The following is a 19,279-nucleotide window of genomic DNA, read 5'->3' as shown; positions in this document are numbered from 1 at the left end:
TTGCATTAAAAGCAAATGCATGCATTTACATGGAACCACATACATGATTAATAAATAAAAGAATGTGTTAGTGTCAAACAATATTCTGCTCGCTGCAGGAGTCGAAACTAGTCGTAAAGTTGATGCCAGTGTTTCTACCTACACTATCGATGGACTGCAGCCAGATTCGGCTTACACAGTGCAGGTTTCTACACTGACTGGATCTCGAGAAGGGACTCCTGCAGTTCTAGATGTCAAAACAGGTATCTCACTAGATCAGCCAAATACCCAGAACAACAGGTGCAAAGTGTATCTTTTTACATAAACCTAGCTGTGAGTGTGGATTACTTGGAATATTTTAAAGTAAACAATGCTTAGTATTTCCTGATCCTACTCACAGAACCAGATCAGTCCACGGTTGGGACTGTGACATCACTGCAAGTCCAGGAGGGCCGCGGAGAGGTTGTCCGAGTCACCTGGGTTGGCATGCAGGGAGCAACATCTTATCGTGTGTCTTGGAGGAGAACAGATGGTGTGTGGTTTTGTTTCTTCTTTTGTCTCTTCTGATATTAAGGTGTTATAAAAGCTTGTTTCTCTTAGATCACTCACTCTTGCTGTGTTTTGCTGTAGGTGGTGAAGAGAGGAGTCAGCTGGTAGCTGGAGATGTGACAGCAGTGGATTTAGACCAGCTGGACCCTGGAGTTCAGTATGAGGTGCAGGTCATGGCTTTAGTCCAAAACAGAGAGGGAGCCCCGGTATCTGTCAGCGTTACCACACGTGAGTCCTGACTTTTGGATATAATTGCAGGAAATGTGTTTTAGAGGTAATTCACAAATACTGATTGGTGCTAACATAAACCTTCAGGAATATGCAGGGTTCTGTGAAGCCTTGCTGCAAAATCTCAAATTTCACAGAAAACCATTGAAATGTACAAAACTGACTGATAAAGGGGATAAATTGACTACATCTGAATGCACACAGCTGGTGATTATACCCCGCCTTCATTGCCTACCACAACTTTACGAGTGGTAGAGGTTACCCAGGATTCTGTGCGGCTAGGCTGGAGTCCTTTACAAGGTGCCACCGGATATATTCTTCGTTGGAGAGAAGAATCAGGTAAGGCATCGCGGTATACATGTTCACTTTTTTGTTTTGTTTCAACTTCTACATGCTTGCATTGTTAACATTATGCATTTCATTTAATCCCACTGTTCACATTTCTCAGATAGTGGTCGAGTCTTGTCCGTCACGCTGCCTGCTTCATCTAGCTCTTATGAGGTGCCCGGGCTGCGTTTGGGCCTTCGATATCGATTTAGCCTGCAACCCAACTTTGCAAGTGGACTAGGAGGGGAAAGCTCTGTAGTTGGACGCCCTGGTAAAACAAACACATGTTCTTTCATATGCTTTTGTTTAAGAATGCATCGCTTACTAACCCTCACCTCTGTTTGCAGTGTGTGCGCTTGGGTCTCTAGATGTGGTGTTTCTGGTACCTGCGTCCACTGATCGTATTAGTCTTGCAAGACCTTTACGTGAATTCCTCACAAATACAGCAGAGTCTCTCATAACTACTGGAGCCCTCAACACACAGGTACTTTTTGTCAAAAAAAAGTCTCACAACAGATCAGGGAAATGCACAACTGTTTTTTTTCCAGTCCTTTTTTAGCTTTTACTTATGGGCTATTTTTTTTAATCTGTTTCAGATTGGGGTTGTAGTATATGGTTCTAGACCCAAAATATGGTTCCTGCTCAATCGCCATGCCAGATCTGACACCCTTCTTCAAGAGATTCAGTCCATACCCTTTGATGAAAGCCCAGGGAGCAACATCGGTTGGGATTTTTGTCTTTCTCCTTATCATTTCTGACAGTCTTTTGATGTTCTTACTGAGTGCCATCTGAGCAGCTACTTTGTTTTGTGCGATGACATTTGTGATATTGCCTGTCACCCTCTGCAGGTGAGGCGGTAACATTCACCAGACAATATGTCCTGACCCCATCAGCTGGACGGAGACTAAGGGTCCCTGGTGTTGTTGTCATCATCGCTGACAAACGTTCCAATGACGACCTGAGCCTTGCAGCCAGCAGTCTCAAAGCTACAGGTTTTCTTTCAGAGGATCACTGACATGAAGTCACAATATTAACAGAATATAATAGAATGACAGCTGCTTTAACTTGGATGGGTGTTACTGCCTGGTCCCTATGAAGGCAGCATATTTGACAGAATTGGAACAGTTTAGTTGGGACATATCTACCACAAAAGTGTGTCTAAAAATGTAGGAAGCCATGTGTTCAATCTAAAAATAAATGAAAACCATTAATAGAATGAAACATCTGAAAGCATCTTGAACAGAGCCGGACACACTGCACATCATGCTGAGATATGCCGAGTATTTGGCATATCAAATTTTAATAAACAATTTAATTAATTAACAATGCTTACAAAATAATTCCACAAATAGTTTGTTCAATTGCAGTACACTACAGACATGATCTTTTCTGCCTTGCAAACAAATACTGTTGATTTTTCTGTTTGCATGTTTGCTAGGTGTGAAAGTCCTAGCTGTTGGTGTCGACCAGGCAGACACTGTGGAGCTGTATCAGGCTGTGTCAGATGGCAACAACAACCTCTTGTATACAAGCTATCCAGCGCAGCTGAACACGCTACAATCTAATCTAGCCGACTTGCTCTGTGGTATTGCCAGAGCGCAAGAGGTGGGAAGAAACCAGAAAAAATATTTTGTTTACAATCTTGAATTGGAGTTAAGCTTGGTGTGATCTGGACTGACATGTACTTAAAAAAAGAAGAAGGCAAACAAAACAGCTAGTTTTCCAGTAACTATTTAAACATCTGTAACACTCACATTAGTGAATATGTGTCGATTATTTTAACGGTGATAAGAATTAAAGTCTAAATCTCAGCTGTTTCTGTTGATGTTTTTTAGACTACTCAAGATACAGATGAGTGCACCATTCAGTGCCCTCGGGTAAGTTATTGTGTACCGTCATGCTGTATTTTTACATTTTATAACCTATAACCACAAACTGACTGATGTAAGCTGCTCCGATTAATTGCTTGTTAATTATGTAACTGATAAAAGCAAGAGCTTTCTTCTGTTGCCGTTCATATTGTAATTTCTAAATCTTTGGTGTTATTTTTTTAATTTTCTTTTAGGGTGACAAGGGAGAACGTGGAGAAAAGGTATTGAAGAGCTGAAGTTGCACTTTTTTTTTCTCCAGTGGTCTTGTTCTTCAGCTTTTAAGATGCTGTTTCCTTTGTTTGAACCCACAGGGTGAGAGAGGCAGAGATGGTGCAGATGGACGCAAGGGAGAGCCTGTGAGTCATTTAATTGTACTGAACTTGATGATTCAGTTTGGCATTGCAGTAGTGCAGTGTTACTGCAAATGGATATTGATATGACATTTTAGCAAGCGTCCAGTTATTGAGTGTAAAGTCAGTCCAGGCAGGCCACAAAGTCTGGTTCTGTCGCAAATCCAGCAAATCAATATCAGCCCACAACAGTGTTGGCTCAGCTGAACGTGTTAACTGGCAGCTCTACACAGGTTGTGCTGTTTAAGTTGCTTTAGCCTGCCTATGGTTAATGCAAATCTGCATGTCGGTTTGCAGTCCACCGCCATGCTAGCTCTTTCTTGAAAATAGCAATCTTCATACAGGGTCGTGATGGTTTGCCTGGGAGAGATGGCCCCAGAGGCCCTGAAGGTCGTCCAGGAACACCAGGCCAAAGTGTCCCAATTGACCCTTCGCTAGTGGTAAAAGGAGAAAAGGGAGAGCGAGTAAGTGTAGCTGAAATCATTCTAAACCATACAAACCAGCCAAAACAGAAGCAAACTAATATGCCGTGTTCTCTTTAGGGTTTTCCCGGTATTGATGGAAATCCAGGGTTACCAGGGCGACCAGGTGCCCCTGGAAATGCAGGTGTTCCTGTGAGTAGAGTGACTGGAACCCACAGATTGACTGTTTATGATTTTGTTAGCAGCGAGTCAATAAAATACTGTTACTTATTATTATTTTTTTTTTATTTTTTTACTGCACAGGGTTCACAAGGCTTACCTGGTGTCAGAGGAAACCCAGTAAGTAGCCCCAGCCGTCCTGTACCAGAGAGTTGTTGGTGACCGGGTTTGAACTGCAGTGTTTCCTTTGTTTTCTGTTGTTCTAGGGTGAACCAGGAACACCAGGACCACTGGGGCCCAAGGGTGATAAAGGTGAAAGGGTGAGCTTAAAAACGTCTTAACCTTTTTTTTCCAATTCAGAAAAAAGGTGAAGTATTATTATTCCACTGTTTACTGCACTTTGTTGATATTTTAGGGTGAACCAGGTTCTGTGACATCTGGTGGTGGGGGTCTTCCAGGGAGGAAAGGAGAACCAGGCATTCCAGGAACAGATGTAAGAAAAGCACCAGATAACCAGTCAGGATGTTTCTTATGTTGACATTCACAGCATTCTTTAACTTCTTTTAAATAGCCAGTGTAATCCTAAAACCCACAGTGGGCCAAAGTGTCACCTGTAAAATCTTAGGTGTAGAAGAGAGTGTAGTTAAAATGGTTTGTATGGTCATCCATCATTCATATGTACTGACTTGAGTTTTTGTTGTGTGGCAAGGGTATACCAGGTCGGCTAGGCAGGGACGGCACCAAAGGAGAACCTGGAGTTCCAGGGACACGAGGCCAGGATGGTCGCCCAGGAATACCAGGAACACCAGGGCTTTCAGTCAAGGTTTTTCTCCTGCATTGTTTCGCTTCTACTAAGAAAAGAAATAGATTTCCATAGTTAATTCTTTTGACATCAGATTTCTAAAGTGCCCTTACTCATGTCTCATGTATGTATGAGCCCACATCCTTTCCTAGTGCAAAACACTGACCGCCAGGTTGACTTCTGTGCAGAAGTTTTGTTCTCTGCCATATCGGTGCTAAAACGTATCTTAAACTATCTACTTAGCACTTTTAATTCTTATTCTTATTTTTATTTTTATATCTATTTAAGCGTTTATGACAGTATGTTTGCACTAAGCACCGCAGCAATTTCCTAATGTTGTAAACCTGCTCAACATTTGGCAATAAAACCCTTTCTGATTCTGATTCTGATTCTGAAACTACCCAGTCAGTTTCCCTTAGCTCTGTTACAAGTACAAGGAAACAGCAGCAGTTTCAAATGCAATGAATATTTGCTCTGTTTTTATATACAAGCTTATTATATACTGGTCATTATATACTTGGGTGGGTACAGTTTTTTCACTCAGTTCTTTCCATTATTTCCATTCCTACTGGGAAAACAGCTGTTGGATATGGTTTATGAACTCTGTGGAGCATTTCTCCAACAAGAAACTGTTATTGTCAGAGTGTCACACATGGTGGTAGTATTGAGCTGCCTGCATATTTCATCAGTGGAATATCAATCATTGGCTGTATATGTAAAGAAATCCTTGGGCAGTTTTTCTTTGGTTGGAGGTTTTTATCCAGGTTTCTACTTTTCAGTTTTCCACTCCATATTTAAAAAGTCTCGGGTCTTTTTTCTTCTTTTAATGTATTAAAAATCCAGTTTTCATATTCAATAACAGAGACTGATGCTAAATGGCCTGTATTTGTATAGCGCTTTACTAGTCCCTAAGGACCCCAAAGCGCTTTACACATTCAATCATCCACACATTCACACACTGGTGATGGCAGCTACATTGTAGCCACAGCTGCCCTGGGGCGCACTGACAGAGGCGAGGCTGCCGGACACTGGCGCCACCGGGCCCTCTGACCACCACCAGTAGGCAACAGGTGAAGTGTCTTGCCCAAGGACACAACGACCGAGACTGTCCGAGCCGGGGCTTGAACTGGCAACCTTCTGATTACAAGACAAACTGCCAACTCTTGAGCCACGATCGCCCCAGAGACTGATGCTGTTTGATTTTGCGAAGTCTGAAGTCTGGACATGAATTACCCTGTCTATCATAGTGTTCACTGGTCACTGGCTGGGGATAAAGGGACAGATCGATCAGCTGTGGTGACCCACTGGGAAATAATGAAGAAAAATCTCATCCTTTATTCTCTTTCCCAGCAAAGTTTCCAATTCTTCAGTTATTTTATAAGAATGTCGCGTTATTAACAGATCATTGCATTATGTCAATCTGCTTTAGTTTTAAGGTACCGTAAATCCCGGACTACAGAGCGCACCTGATGAAAAGCCGCATGCTCTAATCCTAGAAAGAATCAATTTTGCACTTGTACAGGCCGCACCGGATTTTAAGCCGTATGCGTTTCACTTGTAATATGAGATATCTGCACAAAAATATTACACGTGAGGATTTTTAACGTTTAATTTAATCCGTAAGGTAACATAAACGTTATGGTAACATACAAAAATACATACTGCAAATGCTTTTTTTCCTCAAACAGCGGCTGTAACACGGCTACCTTTAAGTATACGTACGTATCGGTAACACACAAATTACGCTGCGTATGTTGTGTTTTTTTTACGGAACAGTGCACAAACAACATTACAACGTCTCTTAACAACCGGTAAAAATATATACGTATATATACTACTTATCAATTTTATTGGTCTACTGTTACCAGGCAAAATGTTTTTGGCCGCATGACAAAAAATATGCATTAGCCGCACGTCAGTATAAGCCGCAGTGTTCACAGTGTGGGGAAAAAAGTAGCGGCTTATGACCGCAATAAAACAATACATAAAACAGCAGAGACGTCCTTTGTTTGTTTTTTGGGGTTTTTTTTTTACAGATCAACCTGTGAGTTTGTGTGCATACACATGACGCACATCAGTCTCTTGGGAAACCTATTATAGAGTAACAATGTTCTGAGTCCTCGTTCTCCCCCCGGTTGTTTTCTCAATCTGTCTTTCTCTTTCCTCCTCCACTTTTTTCTACAGGGAGACAAGGGAAGCCCAGGAGAGAGGGTGAGTCACACCATCACCAACTTGTCCTTTCACTGCGAAGGACCACACGAGCAGAATGATTTCTCACCTTTTATTTCTTTTTGCTGACAGGGACCTCCAGGAGTAGGCAGCGGGGTGGCAGTGAAAGGCGAGAAGGGCTCCCCTGTAAGAGCTGTCAATCGCAGACAGTGTGCTGACACATTATTTTGAAGGTTGGCTCTGTGTACAAGCAAGGCATATTTTGCATTTACTAATTGCTTTTTGTATTATCAGGGTATTCCAGGACTTCAGGGACCTCGGGGTCCTCCAGGACCTGCAGGACTTGAGGGCAGAAAAGGGGAGAAGGTAGTTGCCTATTGAGTCGGTTTAAGAGTGATGCAATGTGTTTATTTCACAGGCCTGTGATTATTTTTCAGGGTGACAGTGCCGAAGGACAACCTGGACCTCCAGGCAAAAATGGGGAACCTGGGGACAGGGTAGGTCAGACACATGGGTGTTTAAAAAGCATGGCTCATAGTACAGTATGATGAAGATGTATCCATTTTATGCAGTAAATATCAGAAAGAACAGACAGGATGATGAAGGCGGCTTAGATAAATAAATACATGTGAAAAAAGGGCTTCTGTGCCTTACAGTTAGAGAGTTTTGAGGAAATGCTTTCTAAATGGCCATGTTTGGGTGCTGAGAAATCCTGCTAATTAGGAAACAGTGTAATTAGAAACAGAAATAAATTCATAACCCCCTCAGTGGAGCTGATAAATTTAGGGTTGAACATTTTGTTTCTGTTTTTCAGGGGCCCCGTGGGCCTCCAGGAGAAATTGGCAGCAAGGTAAGACGATGGCAGGGAAAAAAATAAACTTTTGCCATTTTTCCAAAAGAATAATGACTTCTATCACTCTCTTTCCTGATAGGGAGACAGAGGGCAACCAGGTGAGCCTGGATCACAGGGAGATAGGGTGAGTCACATGACATGAGACTGAATCTTTCTTTGTGTCACTGTTTATTCGTCTTTCTGTTATATGGATCAAGATAACTTTTCACAGTATTTGGGGCCCCTTTTCTATAAGATTCAACATTCATTAAAAAAAAATAATCGTGATGATGTAACAGCTGGAGTCCTTTTATGCTACTCACAAAAAAAACATCTGAATGAATGAATAAGTAACGAGGTCATAAAATGATACTGTATATCAAAGAGCCCGAGAAAAGAAACAGTCATGAATTATGATGGATGATGCCATTTTATCACTTGTCAGATGGGAAGGATTTTTAGTATCCTCTCAGCAGACACCTTAGTGATGTCACTGATGCTCAGTAGATTGGTACCACTGATGCTGTGCATCGTTTTACCCACACGTATTCGAGCACACCCCAAAAAGGTTTGTAATGTTTTCAGTTATTCAGGTATGGCAGTAAGACTCTGTTGATTGCATGTGCTGATTTAATACAGGGAAACTTTCACCGAAAGAGCATGTGTTGAATTTGAACCTTTTTATGTTTGTAGGGGGAGAGAGGACCAGCTGGTGAAACTGGAGGAAGAGTGAGTACTGGTTTAGTTTGTAGTCTTAGTTACAGGTTAGCATCTTGTGCTTTCAAAAGATTTTTTTCACTCTTTTCTGAATTAAATTGCCTCCTCAGGGAGATTCAGGGAAGCCAGGCCCTCCAGGACCAGCAGGTGTAAGAGTAAGTGACAGACTGCTATGTTATATTGGCTAATGGCATCTGTGTGCCTTTCCGTTTCATGCTTGTTGCATCATCTGCATTAGGAGTCTCACAAAATGGTGTTTCCTTTTTGTAACAGGGTTTACCAGGACCCAGTGGACCGCCAGGAGAAAAGGTGAGACTGATATAATTAAGTGCAATGATATGAGAGGCAGCGGGTCAATAGGAACGTGATTTTGCCGTTGAATGTTTCATAATCTGGTGTAATGAATTTCAAAGCAAAGATGAAAGAACAAGTGAACATGTCTGTTCCCAGGGAAATGACGGTGCACGAGGAGAGCCTGGGAGAACTGTGAGCAATCAGACATGAGAAAATCATCACATACATTCATTTCTTCATGCGTTTTTTTGGATATACACTTAATATTCATGACAGTCTATGTGTATGATGACAAGCCTTTATTGAATTATTTAAATCATGCAGGTTCAAGGTCTCCCAGGGAGGAAAGGAGAACAGGTAATGTGTAAAATCGCATCTCCTACAACTTTTCATTTTAGCGGAGCTCGCTCAGAGTTCATGGGTGTAACTTCCACCGCTTTTCACCCGCAGGGGGAGCGAGGCGTACCTGGCCCTGAGAGTTCGAAAGGAGAAAAGGGAGAACCAGGGCAGAGAGGAGAGAAAGTGAGAAAAATATGTTAATTATTGCTTTTAAATGTTCATCATTTGCCGTACCTCATAATGGTTTTTGATTTTTTTTTCTTATACTGTAAGGGGTCTCCGGGCTCTGGAGGGTCAGGTGTTGCAGGACCTAAGGGAGAGCCGGGAGAGCGAGTAAGTCATCCTAACTTCTCTTTATCAGAGCTACAAAGGGCACAGATGCACTGTTTACAGCTGCCGTGATGTATTCCTGACACAAGCATCAGTTATTCATGGAGCATTCCCTTGTGCCACCTGTTGTCATTCCCAAACCTCTCAGAGCAAAAGTACATAAACATATGCTTTTCCCTCAGGGGCCCGCTGGTATTAGCGGAAGGCCAGGTGCCAAGGTGAGAGGCCTGCTGCGAATGCTTTCAGTTGTTTTTGTTTATTAGTGTCTGCTTGATTGTTTATCTGGTCCTCTTAACTGTTTGTTAGGGAGATCCAGGTGAACCGGGAGAGAGGGGAGAAAATGGACGCGCAGGATTCCCAGGAAAGCTAGGCGTTCCCGGTAAACAGGTCAGAGCGGTGTTTTGGATGAAGTTACTACCTGACCTTTACTGTGACAAGCAACAGGTTTTTTTTTCAAGAGTTTACAAATAGGATGTAGGTTTGAGTGATAATTTAAGTTTTACTCCACAGTGTAAATATATTTAGAAAGGACTGTTGACATACATTTTCTGTACTTAAAATGAGTGTAATAATCAGTTGATAATCTAAATTTATGATATATGGAAAATGTTTTCTGGTTCCACATTAATATTCTTATTATAATATCAACCATATGGTCCAGCCTCTATGGGAAACTATAGCTTCTACTGAAACCTTTATACTCTTTTTATTCTTTCACTGGTTTACCTTACACAGTGAAGTACATTATATGGATAAAAGTATTGGGCCACACCTTAACAAGTCACTTTCTATCCTGCGAGATATTCCACAATCACCTAAAATACAACACAATCAATTATTGAAATCAGAAAGATATAGGAACCACAGCAACTCAGCTACGAAAAGTTACAGAGCTTCAAACCTCCTTGCGCATTAACATCAGCACAATAACTGTGTGCCGGGACCTTCATGGTATGGGTTTTCATGGCTGAGCAGCTCCTGTAGGTGTAATGTGTAGGTGTCCATATACTGTTGCACTTTACTCCATACTTTTGTTTTAAGATATTAAGGTTGTCCATGTTGCTCTCAGTGCTGTAATCAAAAATCAACAGCAACCTTCTTCTGTTTCTTTCAACATGCGCCTCTTTCTAATGGTCGTTTTAGAGGTAAAAACAAGTACCCTTTATGTATTCATGACATGTCCAGTGCCTTTCTTTTGTGCATGTGTACTCTCTTCAGATGCTCTACTGGGTTAGTGTCGATTTTGAAATTTAATGCCACAGAGCTTCACACCCAAATAAATTATTAATCCCGTTTTTTTTAGGGGGAGAGAGGAGAGAAGGGTGATGAAGGCATTCCTGTGAGTATAACATCCGCTCTTTCACATTCTTTCTTTTTTCTTTTTACCTTTTATAATATGTTTGTTTGACTAGAATATCATCCCCATCATATATATCCACAAAGAAAGGATCCTTCTGTCATGAATATTTAGGTGTAGTTCCATCCTTTCTCTTGGCCATTTTCTTTTTTTTACTTTAATTTTTCATCAGGGTGAGTCTGGACTTCCAGGGAAGCCAGGAGAAAGAGGACTGAGGGTATGACAAATCTCTTTGAAGCATATTTTAAAGTTAAGTTTTCAATCGCAACCTTTAAATTGCCTCATTTGAAAGTTCACTTAACAGACCTTTTGATTGATGCTGCACTCAGGGTCAGACTGGTCAGCCAGGGCCACCAGGCGAGAAAGGAGACATAGGAGACCCTGGAGAGAGTGGACGAAATGTGAGACGCTCATTTATGTGTTATCATGCAGACAGCTTTTCAGTATGCTCTTGTACTATTCTGTTGAGACCTTGAGAGAAGGAGCTGTGAAAAAGGTCGGCCGCTCAGCACCTTTATTGATCTGTGTTCAATCACAGGGCAGCCCTGGACCGTCTGGACCACGAGGAGAGAAGGGAGAACAGGTATGGTGCTTATTTTCATTTTGGAAATGGGAGATGTGTCTTTATATGTACCGTTAGTGGATTCACACACTTTATTCTCTTCAACCAGGGACTTCAAGGGCCCCAAGGACCACCAGGAACAGTGGTAAAAAAACAGTGTCACAGAACACTGTTTAACAGCCTCCAGGAATCAGCTTAACACCGAATTAACTACTTATAATCCAATTTTGATAACACAGAGGAGGCAGTGCTCCATGTGACATTTGCCATGTTTGTTTGTCAACAGGCTGATATCCAGGGCCAGCTGAAAGGAGAGAGAGGAGAAAAGGTGAGCGCTTTTTCTGTGCATGTAGACACTGAGAATTTATTTATTTATTTATTTTTTTACAAAATCAAGTATGTTCGTTTGACCTGTTAAAATATCCTAAATAAACACCAATAGCTGAAAAATGTAAGGTAACTGGGTAAAAAAAAGTATATAGCAGCAGATTACATCACTGTGATTCCCAGGGTGATGCTGGTGACCCAGGAGAGCATGGCGGCAAAGGCACGAAAGGCGAGGCGGGGACTCCTGGAGCTCCAGGCCTACGAGTGAGTGTTCCTCATTCTTGCAATTTTTAAATGCATTCATAGCATCTGATAAGTTGCCCTATATAAATCTGAATGCGCACAGATCCTGTTCTCAGTAGATTTTTGTATGCAAGAGTGATGTGACTTCTTGTTCTTTTCCTGTCGTCTATAAAGGGTCCTGAGGGACAACGGGGGCCTCCAGGGACAAGAGTGAGTGGACTTTCCTTCTCTCATTCTCTACATTACAATTATCTCTAATGCATATCTTTAACTGTCTGAATTTCATTGATTTTCAACTATATTTATGCCACATTGATTTTTATAGGGCGACACAGGAGACAGAGGACCACCTGGAGAGAAGGTTTGGAGTCACACAATCTCATCTACTGCTCTCTTCTGACATGTGTAGTTCTGTCATTGTGCTGCAAGGAAACTTCCACTGGTTTTGTTAGTGAAACAGCAGATTTCCAGTAGGAATCTGCTGGCAGAAACATGTGTATACTGCTAACTTACAGACTGTAATAACCATGTGATTTCCTAACTCTTAACTGATGCATTACCAGGGAGAACGGGGAGCATCTGGCTTAGATGGGCGTCCTGGTCTTGATGGTAAACCAGGGGCCCATGGGCCACCTGGCCAGAGGGTATTTCAGTTTGTCTCATTTTTTACCAAACTATAAGACTCACAGAGTCTCTGTGTAGCTGATGCACTGCATTTGTTTTTATTTGTGTTATAGGGTGATCCTGGGAAACAGGGAGATCCAGGGAGGGATGTAAGTTTTGTTTCTCTCTGTCTTTGAAGATGATTGTGTGAAAAAGGCAATCATTACAAAATAAACACATTATTTTTGGTTGTATTGTTACTTAAGTAGACGGGTATAATTGTTTGCCCCTTCAGGTTTTCATTCATTGTTCTGTTTTAATCATTTTACACTGGAAATGTATTTAATGTAGTTTCAGGAAATGTACTTTTCATATTGTCTGAGATGATCACCGTGCAAATGATTATTCATGATGGAAATGTCTTCTGTAGTTTGATTTTAATGAGCATCCATCTATCCATCCGTTCTCTTCCGCTCATCCAATTTGGGGTTGTGGGGTCATTATTTTGCGACATTCTCAATTTTAGTGAGCATATGCACTTGAAGTGGGCGTCCTGCAGAGGGCACTGTGGAAACTGTAAAAAAACAGCTTTTAGATCTGTGCTGAGTTGCGTAAGCCGACTGTAGGGAAAGATGTCTCCAGGCCAGTCCATTTTTCAGAGGAGACTGTTATGCAATATTGACCATAATAATGTTATTAAAAGTCCAGAACTTTGAAACTTAGGGTTTATTTAAAAGATCTAAATCCTGGCTTACAGGGCAGTTGTACAACAGCTCTGCAGCTGCTCATGCACATTAAAGTCTATCTAGCGATGACATCTCTGAATCTGAATCTTTTACACAGTGATCGTAAACAAATCACATTTAAATCTATTTTGCACTGTTTTACAGTGTCTAGTAATTCATTGCAAAATCTACTCTTGGACTATTTGTTGTTTTTTTTCTGCCAGGGATTACCTGGACTAGTAGGGGCGCAGGGTCCCCCAGGGCCTGTTGGACCTGCAGGCAATCCAGGGATACCTGTGAGTACCCCTCTATCCTACTCAAAAAGAGACTCCCACAAAGTTCCATCGTTCTGTCTGTCAGGCCTATACATGTTTTTACTGAACTTCCGCTTCCAAATTTCTAATTAACTTTACTTTTATTTGTCAGGGTAAAGCAGGTGAAAATGGCAAAGCTGGACCACCTGGCAAAACGGTAACTCTGACCTCCTGAATATAATATCCTCATAGTTTGATGTACTTGTATAATTGGTAATGGCCTTTTTTATACCTTTATTCTGTAAATGATATTTACTGATCAAAAGCAGTATGGACATTTATTTCAGGCTCTGCCGCATAATCGTTCGCTTAAGTGAGTTTCTAAAGCAGAGGCACTGAGTGCTCCCGTGGCAGACTGGCCATTATGCACTTTGTTCCTGTTTGTTGTAATGCATTTTGTTTGGACTCACAGGGCGAGGATGGCGTGCCAGGTGAAGATGGTAGAAAGGTCTGTGTCTCTTTTATACGATTTAGTCAACATGATTTCCACAGTTTGACTCTGTAAAGGCATCTTACTTGACCCATGGCACGATGTTTGCTAACCAAGCCACGCGATTGTCATGTAAAATTGCATGTTACATGTACGTACATTAGACATTGGTTTTTATTTTTACATGATGTGCACATAAAGAGGGGATTAAAACAAGAAAACCCATAATTTAGCAGGATTATTTTTGAAGATTGTATTTAATGTCTATTTCTAATCTACAGGGTGACAAAGGAGAAGCTGGAGCAGCTGGAAGAGATGTCAGTTTTCACAAACCTCTTTCATATGATTACTTATCAAAAATGTGTTTGTTGTCAGTTTGTTTTTTATATATCTTATCGAGATGCCTTATATCGCCCTGCCTTACTGTTATGACTTTATTGCATATCAGCTTTCCATCCTTTTTTTCTCCTGATCACTTCCCCCTTCAGCTGTATATTTGTCAGCCATAGTTGTTCTAAAATTGACATCAGCCTCTCACTGCTGAATCAATGGGCTCCTCTGAAGAAGCTATATAAATTCACCTCTAATGATCTAGCTTAGCCTTTAAGTGGAGCGACTTCTGAGTGGAATCCAGAGGGGTGCCAAATGTCAGAGTGCCGGTTTCATGTGCAAATTCATATTAATTATCTCTAGAACATCAGTGGAGGGGTGGCAGCAGCCACCTGCTTTGATTTTATAGTTCAGCCTTTACTATAGTGAAAGAGGAAGAAAGTGTGTGGGGTGAATTTCAGTTGTGAACAGCATGTGTTTTTCAGGGCCGTGACGGGGAGACAGGAGACCGTGGTCCTTCTGGGCCTTTAGGCTCCCCTGGTCCCCCAGGAGCACCTGGATTACCTGGCAGCATTGGTCCTCCTGGTCAGGTGCGAGTGAAGCCAACATGTGAAAAATAGCAAAGTTAATTTGGCGTTTTGAATGAAACGGGATGTTCCCCTTTCTCAGGTTGTGTATGTGAAAGGAGCTGACGCGACACCAATCCCAGGTCCACAGGGGCCCCCAGGAACACCCGTGAGTGTGCATCACCATTCTTATTGCCACTGTTGGTGCTGCTGAAACTAAATTGAGCATCTTTTAGTTAGATTCTTTTAGCTTATTTAATGGAGAAATATATATTTTTAAAGAAAATAAGTGGCAGTCAAATAATTATTACTGTCCACTATATTCTATGTATGTTGCTCTTGTTATCCCCAAACCATGAGCCACCAACATTCACAACTAGCAGTTATGTGTGTCATATCTACACAAGTTGCTGTTTGTTAGCTGCCAGGGTGTCTTCATTTTTGTGTCCCCGTTTTCCTTTCAGGGTGTCCCAGGAATCCCTGGAGCTGCAGGAACCAGAGTAAGTTGTAGTTTCGAGATGTTTTTTCTTTTTTTTCTGGGCTTTTTTGTATTAACTGGTGTCCTGCTTCTGTAGCTGAAACAGGAAGTGAATGGAAATGTGATTCTATGTAACAGCAGCTACAGGTCAAGTCTTTCACCTTCTATTCTTATGAGAACTCATTACACCTCAAGACTCTTTAGTTGGCATATGACATTCACAGTCCTCTTTGAACAATTAACTTACCTTTTAGTTAGCAAGTATAAACTGGAGTACTTTGAACTAACATGTTATTAAAGCTGAATAATAATAACTCTCACACACACACACACACACACACGCACACACACACACACACACACTCTAACACCAAAGTTACATTACTAAAGAAATAAGCCCTGCTTTTTTTCCATTTCTGGAGTACTTTTTCTTGCACAAAAGAAAGATTGCAAAGATCTAAGAATCATTTTACTGTGATGCCGTTATTATTGTGTGCAGTTTATTGTGATGGTATTGCAGTGCGATTCCCCCCTCACCCTCATTGGTATTTCTCATTTTTTCTTTTTTGTTTTCAGGGAGAGCGAGGTCTGCCTGGCCTGAAAGGTGAAACTGTAAGTGAAACATTCAGTGAAAATGTGACGTCGAGGGTCCACTTTTTTTTTTTTTTGACTCCTTCATATCTTGTTATGTTTAGGGAGACCCAGGAGAGGATGGAGCACCTGGCAAACCCGGGACGTCAGTGGTAAGACATCAGCACATTGTCTGTCATGTAATTGTCAGTTGTCAGTATTTTACATTTCTACATCTCGGTTTAATAATGTCTCCGTGTTTCCTGCCAGGATGTACAGAAAGCTCTGGCAGGCTTTGGTATTCAGGTAGGTGGACTCCTCAGATGACTAACTCGATTTGAACATGATTTCTTTTGGCTTTCACTTGCATGGATGGATGGAATAATGGGGAAAAAATGCAATTATCTAAACAGTCTTAAAATCAGCACTTACTCTTGCTTCTGTTATAGCTTATAGAGAAGAACATTTCCTGCAAATGTATGCAAAGTGTTATATTTCCCACTTTGTTCTTGCAAATGTCATCATACCATTTATGTCTGGCCTTTTTTCAGCAGCTCATTTAGTCCAGTAAATGTAGGCATGAGTCTTTCATTTATTATGCACATACACCTGCTTATATATTTTAGAATTATGCCTGGCAGGTTAAAGTGACACTGTTTATGAGCAGTTTTTGAGCTGCTGGGATGAATTCTAAATGACTGGTTTTATCTGGGGATTAAAACATTTTGCAGATGGGCATCTGCTGCTGAAAGTTATAAAGCTTTTCCGTTTTGGATTTCTGCTCCACACAGGTGTCTGATCTGAAGGAGGCTATCGACAGCAAGGACACACTTTCAGAGAAAGGTGAAAAGGGAGATAAGGGTGAGCCTGGACAGAGAGGACCATCTGGAGCAGATGTAAGTGTGACTAAGCATCTTCGAGGATTAAAGTGAAAAGACAAAATGATGTGAAGACTTCCAGTCAGATAGAATGAAGCATCTTGCTTGGATTTTTTCTTTAGAGTGTAATTAATCGAATGAAATTGATAGAGAAATCGTTTTTTATTCTGGTTTTGCCCTAGGGTGCTCGTGGTTTTTCTGGAGAGAGGGGCGGCAAAGGAGACGCAGGGGACCGAGGACCTGTGGGACCAGCGGGGCCTCCAGGAAGAGCCATTGTCGAACGAGGGTCAGAGGGACCTGCGGGGCCTGCTGGGGAGCCTGGCAAGCCAGGGATACCAGGTCTTCCTGGACGAGCTGGGGAACTAGGAGAGGCAGGAAGGCCAGGAGATAAGGTGGAGAGGAGAGTTGGGCAACCAAATGGGGTCTCTTTTTGTGGCATCACACTGATGACATTGTATATTTGTTTTTTAGGGGGAAAGAGGAGAGAAAGGTGACAGAGGAGATTCTGTGAGTCCTCTTATTAGGTTGATGGTTTCATTTCTTGTTTTAGTAAATTTTCTGGTTCTTGTAGTTAACTGATAGTTTGTTCTGTTTCTCAGGGTCGGGATGGATTAACAGGACCAGCTGGCCCGCCAGGTCAAAAGGTAAAATAGTTTTAGTTATTGTTGTGATAAGATATTTAGTAAATGTAGAATAAAAAAAGGATACACATATGTATGTGATTATGGTTTATAGGGAGAATCTGCTGACTCAGTCCTGGTTGGGTCTCCTGGGGCTAGAGGCCCTCCTGGAGTATCTGGGTTGAAGGGAGAACCTGGTGCTACAGGACCGTCAGGACCTAAAGGAGACCGCGTAAGATTTACGCATATTACACACATCTTGTGTCATGTCACATCGTATGTGTCTTAATATGAATAAACAATTGGAATGCGCCTTACAGGGTTTCGTGGGACCTCGAGGTGATAAAGGTGAGAGAGGAGAGCCAGGAGAAAAAGGCCGTGATGGCTCACAGGTGAGCTGCCTCTCAAATGGAGCCTTGATTAAAATATTTTGTTACTCTAATCATGAACTCAAAATGTGTTTTAAATATTCTGACTACCACCTCCTGCTTGTTAGGAAGATCAGTGATGAAAAGATGTGATCCTAACATCTGTCCACTAAATATTACACTATTGAAGGCTGCTGGTTGGCTTAGCTTAGTGCAAAGACTGTAAGCATGGGGAAACAGTTAGTCAAGCTATGTCTAAAGCTAATAAAATTTCTCTTCCGCCTCCTTAAATTCCCACTAATTAAAACATTGTTTCTTGTTTATCTTGCAAAACTGAAACGTAAAGATGACCTGTTGTGTTCATATTTGTTGATGTTCAGCTAAATTGCGTGAAAGTGTTATTCAGTCTAATATAAAACTATTATGATACTCTTATGAGATTTGTCAGCATACAGATGTGTGGCTTGCAATTGCAGGGAACACCAGGAGAGACTGGAAAACCGGGCCAGGATGGGAAACCGGTAAGTGGACTGCTCCCTGCGGGATGTGTGGCAGAGGTTTCTGAAAGTTAACTTGACTCTTACAACACTGTACTTTCAAATTGTCATAGTGAAAACGATATAGCATTGATTTTGTAAATATGTATTCTATACATTAATTTCAGCTGACTTGGTAAGTGTGTGTATTTCCTTATATCACTGATAATCATTCACAGACATAATGAGCCTATAATCTATTGTTTTCAAAGTATGTAACAAGTAGGAACCACATCTCTACAAAGAACACATTAAAGTTTCATCTTTTTTCCCCAAAACACACTTTGGGGAAATTCTGTAAGTCATGGTTATCATCAGTCATGGTAAAACCAAGGAAAGATAAAGGAAAATATTCCTCACACTTTTTGTTTTCCTTCCCTGCGTGTCTGAGCAGGGTTCAACAGGGCCTGCTGGTCCTCGAGGCCAACCAGTGAGTAACCAGTAACACAGTCTGCTTCTTTTAGGCTTGATCTGCAGAGTTAAAGCTGCAGGCTGGCTGCAAGTTCAAAGCCAACGGAGCTGTTTCCCTCCTTGGGCCGAGGCTTCGTAGATCCTTAGGCAATAACCACGTGCAGCTGTGCGACTAACGCCTCACTCTTTAACTTTCTCTCTCTACCTGTGTGCGTCTTATCTATGTCCATTTCCTTTTGTGTGTGTTGTTCGTTTCCCCTTTTTCGTCACTGTTCTCCACCCACCTGTCCCCCCCCTCCCTCCTGTCATCCACTTTCCTTTGTCTGTCATTTCTCCAGGGCTTCCCTGGGTTCCCAGGAGTTCTAGGCAGACCGGTAGGTTCTCTGCTGATGGCTGGCATGCTTGAGCTTTTGGGGAAATAGGTGTAAAAGGTTTGGAGAATCTGTCCTTGTAGTATCAGATATAATTAGGATTCGACCAAAACTGATAAGACGCTGATGGGCAATAGCTTACAAAGCAAGCAGGGTAAAAAATAAAGCATGATTTAACACCAGGAGCACAACCTGTCATCGGGATGCACTCATTGTCATGTA

General features: G+C 41.7%; 1 protein-coding gene across 3 annotated transcripts in view; it reads left to right on the top strand.

The window, feature by feature from the left end:
• col7a1 (collagen, type VII, alpha 1) overlaps positions 1–19,279 on the top strand; it is a 62,186-nt gene that overhangs the window by 15,625 nt on the left and 27,282 nt on the right. For 2 of the 3 annotated variants that reach the window (XM_086292324.1, XM_086292323.1), the window contains exons 19-80: positions 99–242; positions 380–511; positions 610–756; positions 961–1,095; positions 1,205–1,354; positions 1,431–1,567; positions 1,680–1,806; positions 1,932–2,075; positions 2,522–2,688; positions 2,919–2,960; positions 3,149–3,175; positions 3,266–3,310; positions 3,649–3,768; positions 3,847–3,918; positions 4,030–4,065; positions 4,152–4,205; positions 4,301–4,378; positions 4,595–4,708; positions 6,872–6,898; positions 6,989–7,042; positions 7,151–7,222; positions 7,294–7,353; positions 7,671–7,706; positions 7,789–7,833; positions 8,382–8,417; positions 8,516–8,560; positions 8,679–8,714; positions 8,856–8,891; positions 9,024–9,056; positions 9,150–9,221; positions 9,312–9,371; positions 9,551–9,586; positions 9,675–9,755; positions 10,672–10,707; positions 10,898–10,942; positions 11,055–11,126; positions 11,264–11,308; positions 11,397–11,432; positions 11,574–11,615; positions 11,798–11,878; positions 12,032–12,067; positions 12,183–12,218; positions 12,421–12,501; positions 12,595–12,630; positions 13,410–13,481; positions 13,612–13,656; positions 13,912–13,947; positions 14,211–14,246; positions 14,745–14,849; positions 14,929–14,994; positions 15,290–15,325; positions 15,880–15,915; positions 15,999–16,046; positions 16,144–16,179; positions 16,665–16,769; positions 16,934–17,143; positions 17,223–17,258; positions 17,351–17,395; positions 17,487–17,603; positions 17,692–17,763; positions 18,216–18,260; positions 18,670–18,705. In XM_086292324.1, the coding sequence (XP_086148450.1) occupies positions 99–242; positions 380–511; positions 610–756; positions 961–1,095; positions 1,205–1,354; positions 1,431–1,567; positions 1,680–1,806; positions 1,932–2,075; positions 2,522–2,688; positions 2,919–2,960; positions 3,149–3,175; positions 3,266–3,310; positions 3,649–3,768; positions 3,847–3,918; positions 4,030–4,065; positions 4,152–4,205; positions 4,301–4,378; positions 4,595–4,708; positions 6,872–6,898; positions 6,989–7,042; positions 7,151–7,222; positions 7,294–7,353; positions 7,671–7,706; positions 7,789–7,833; positions 8,382–8,417; positions 8,516–8,560; positions 8,679–8,714; positions 8,856–8,891; positions 9,024–9,056; positions 9,150–9,221; positions 9,312–9,371; positions 9,551–9,586; positions 9,675–9,755; positions 10,672–10,707; positions 10,898–10,942; positions 11,055–11,126; positions 11,264–11,308; positions 11,397–11,432; positions 11,574–11,615; positions 11,798–11,878; positions 12,032–12,067; positions 12,183–12,218; positions 12,421–12,501; positions 12,595–12,630; positions 13,410–13,481; positions 13,612–13,656; positions 13,912–13,947; positions 14,211–14,246; positions 14,745–14,849; positions 14,929–14,994; positions 15,290–15,325; positions 15,880–15,915; positions 15,999–16,046; positions 16,144–16,179; positions 16,665–16,769; positions 16,934–17,143; positions 17,223–17,258; positions 17,351–17,395; positions 17,487–17,603; positions 17,692–17,763; positions 18,216–18,260; positions 18,670–18,705 (4,328 nt within the window). Of the gene's footprint in view, positions 1–98; positions 243–379; positions 512–609; positions 757–960; positions 1,096–1,204; positions 1,355–1,430; positions 1,568–1,679; positions 1,807–1,931; positions 2,076–2,521; positions 2,689–2,918; positions 2,961–3,148; positions 3,176–3,265; positions 3,311–3,648; positions 3,769–3,846; positions 3,919–4,029; positions 4,066–4,151; positions 4,206–4,300; positions 4,379–4,594; positions 4,709–6,871; positions 6,899–6,988; positions 7,043–7,150; positions 7,223–7,293; positions 7,354–7,670; positions 7,707–7,788; positions 7,834–8,381; positions 8,418–8,515; positions 8,561–8,678; positions 8,715–8,855; positions 8,892–9,023; positions 9,057–9,149; positions 9,222–9,311; positions 9,372–9,550; positions 9,587–9,674; positions 9,756–10,671; positions 10,708–10,897; positions 10,943–11,054; positions 11,127–11,263; positions 11,309–11,396; positions 11,433–11,573; positions 11,616–11,797; positions 11,879–12,031; positions 12,068–12,182; positions 12,219–12,420; positions 12,502–12,594; positions 12,631–13,409; positions 13,482–13,611; positions 13,657–13,911; positions 13,948–14,210; positions 14,247–14,744; positions 14,850–14,928; positions 14,995–15,289; positions 15,326–15,879; positions 15,916–15,998; positions 16,047–16,143; positions 16,180–16,664; positions 16,770–16,933; positions 17,144–17,222; positions 17,259–17,350; positions 17,396–17,486; positions 17,604–17,691; positions 17,764–18,215; positions 18,261–18,669; positions 18,706–19,024; positions 19,061–19,279 lie in introns of all 3 variants that reach the window. The other variant, XM_086292325.1, reaches the window with a different exon arrangement.

This window comes from Aulonocara sp. 'chitande type north' Nkhata Bay, linkage group LG5 (assembly GCF_057382095.1).
Source record: "Aulonocara sp. 'chitande type north' Nkhata Bay isolate Kocher_YH1m ecotype deep benthic linkage group LG5, A_spYH_male_GT1.1, whole genome shotgun sequence".
NCBI classification, from domain to species: domain Eukaryota; kingdom Metazoa; phylum Chordata; class Actinopteri; order Cichliformes; family Cichlidae; genus Aulonocara; species Aulonocara sp. 'chitande type north' Nkhata Bay.
Note: the sequence above shows the minus strand (reverse complement) of the source record. Positions and strands in the feature narration are given on the sequence as shown.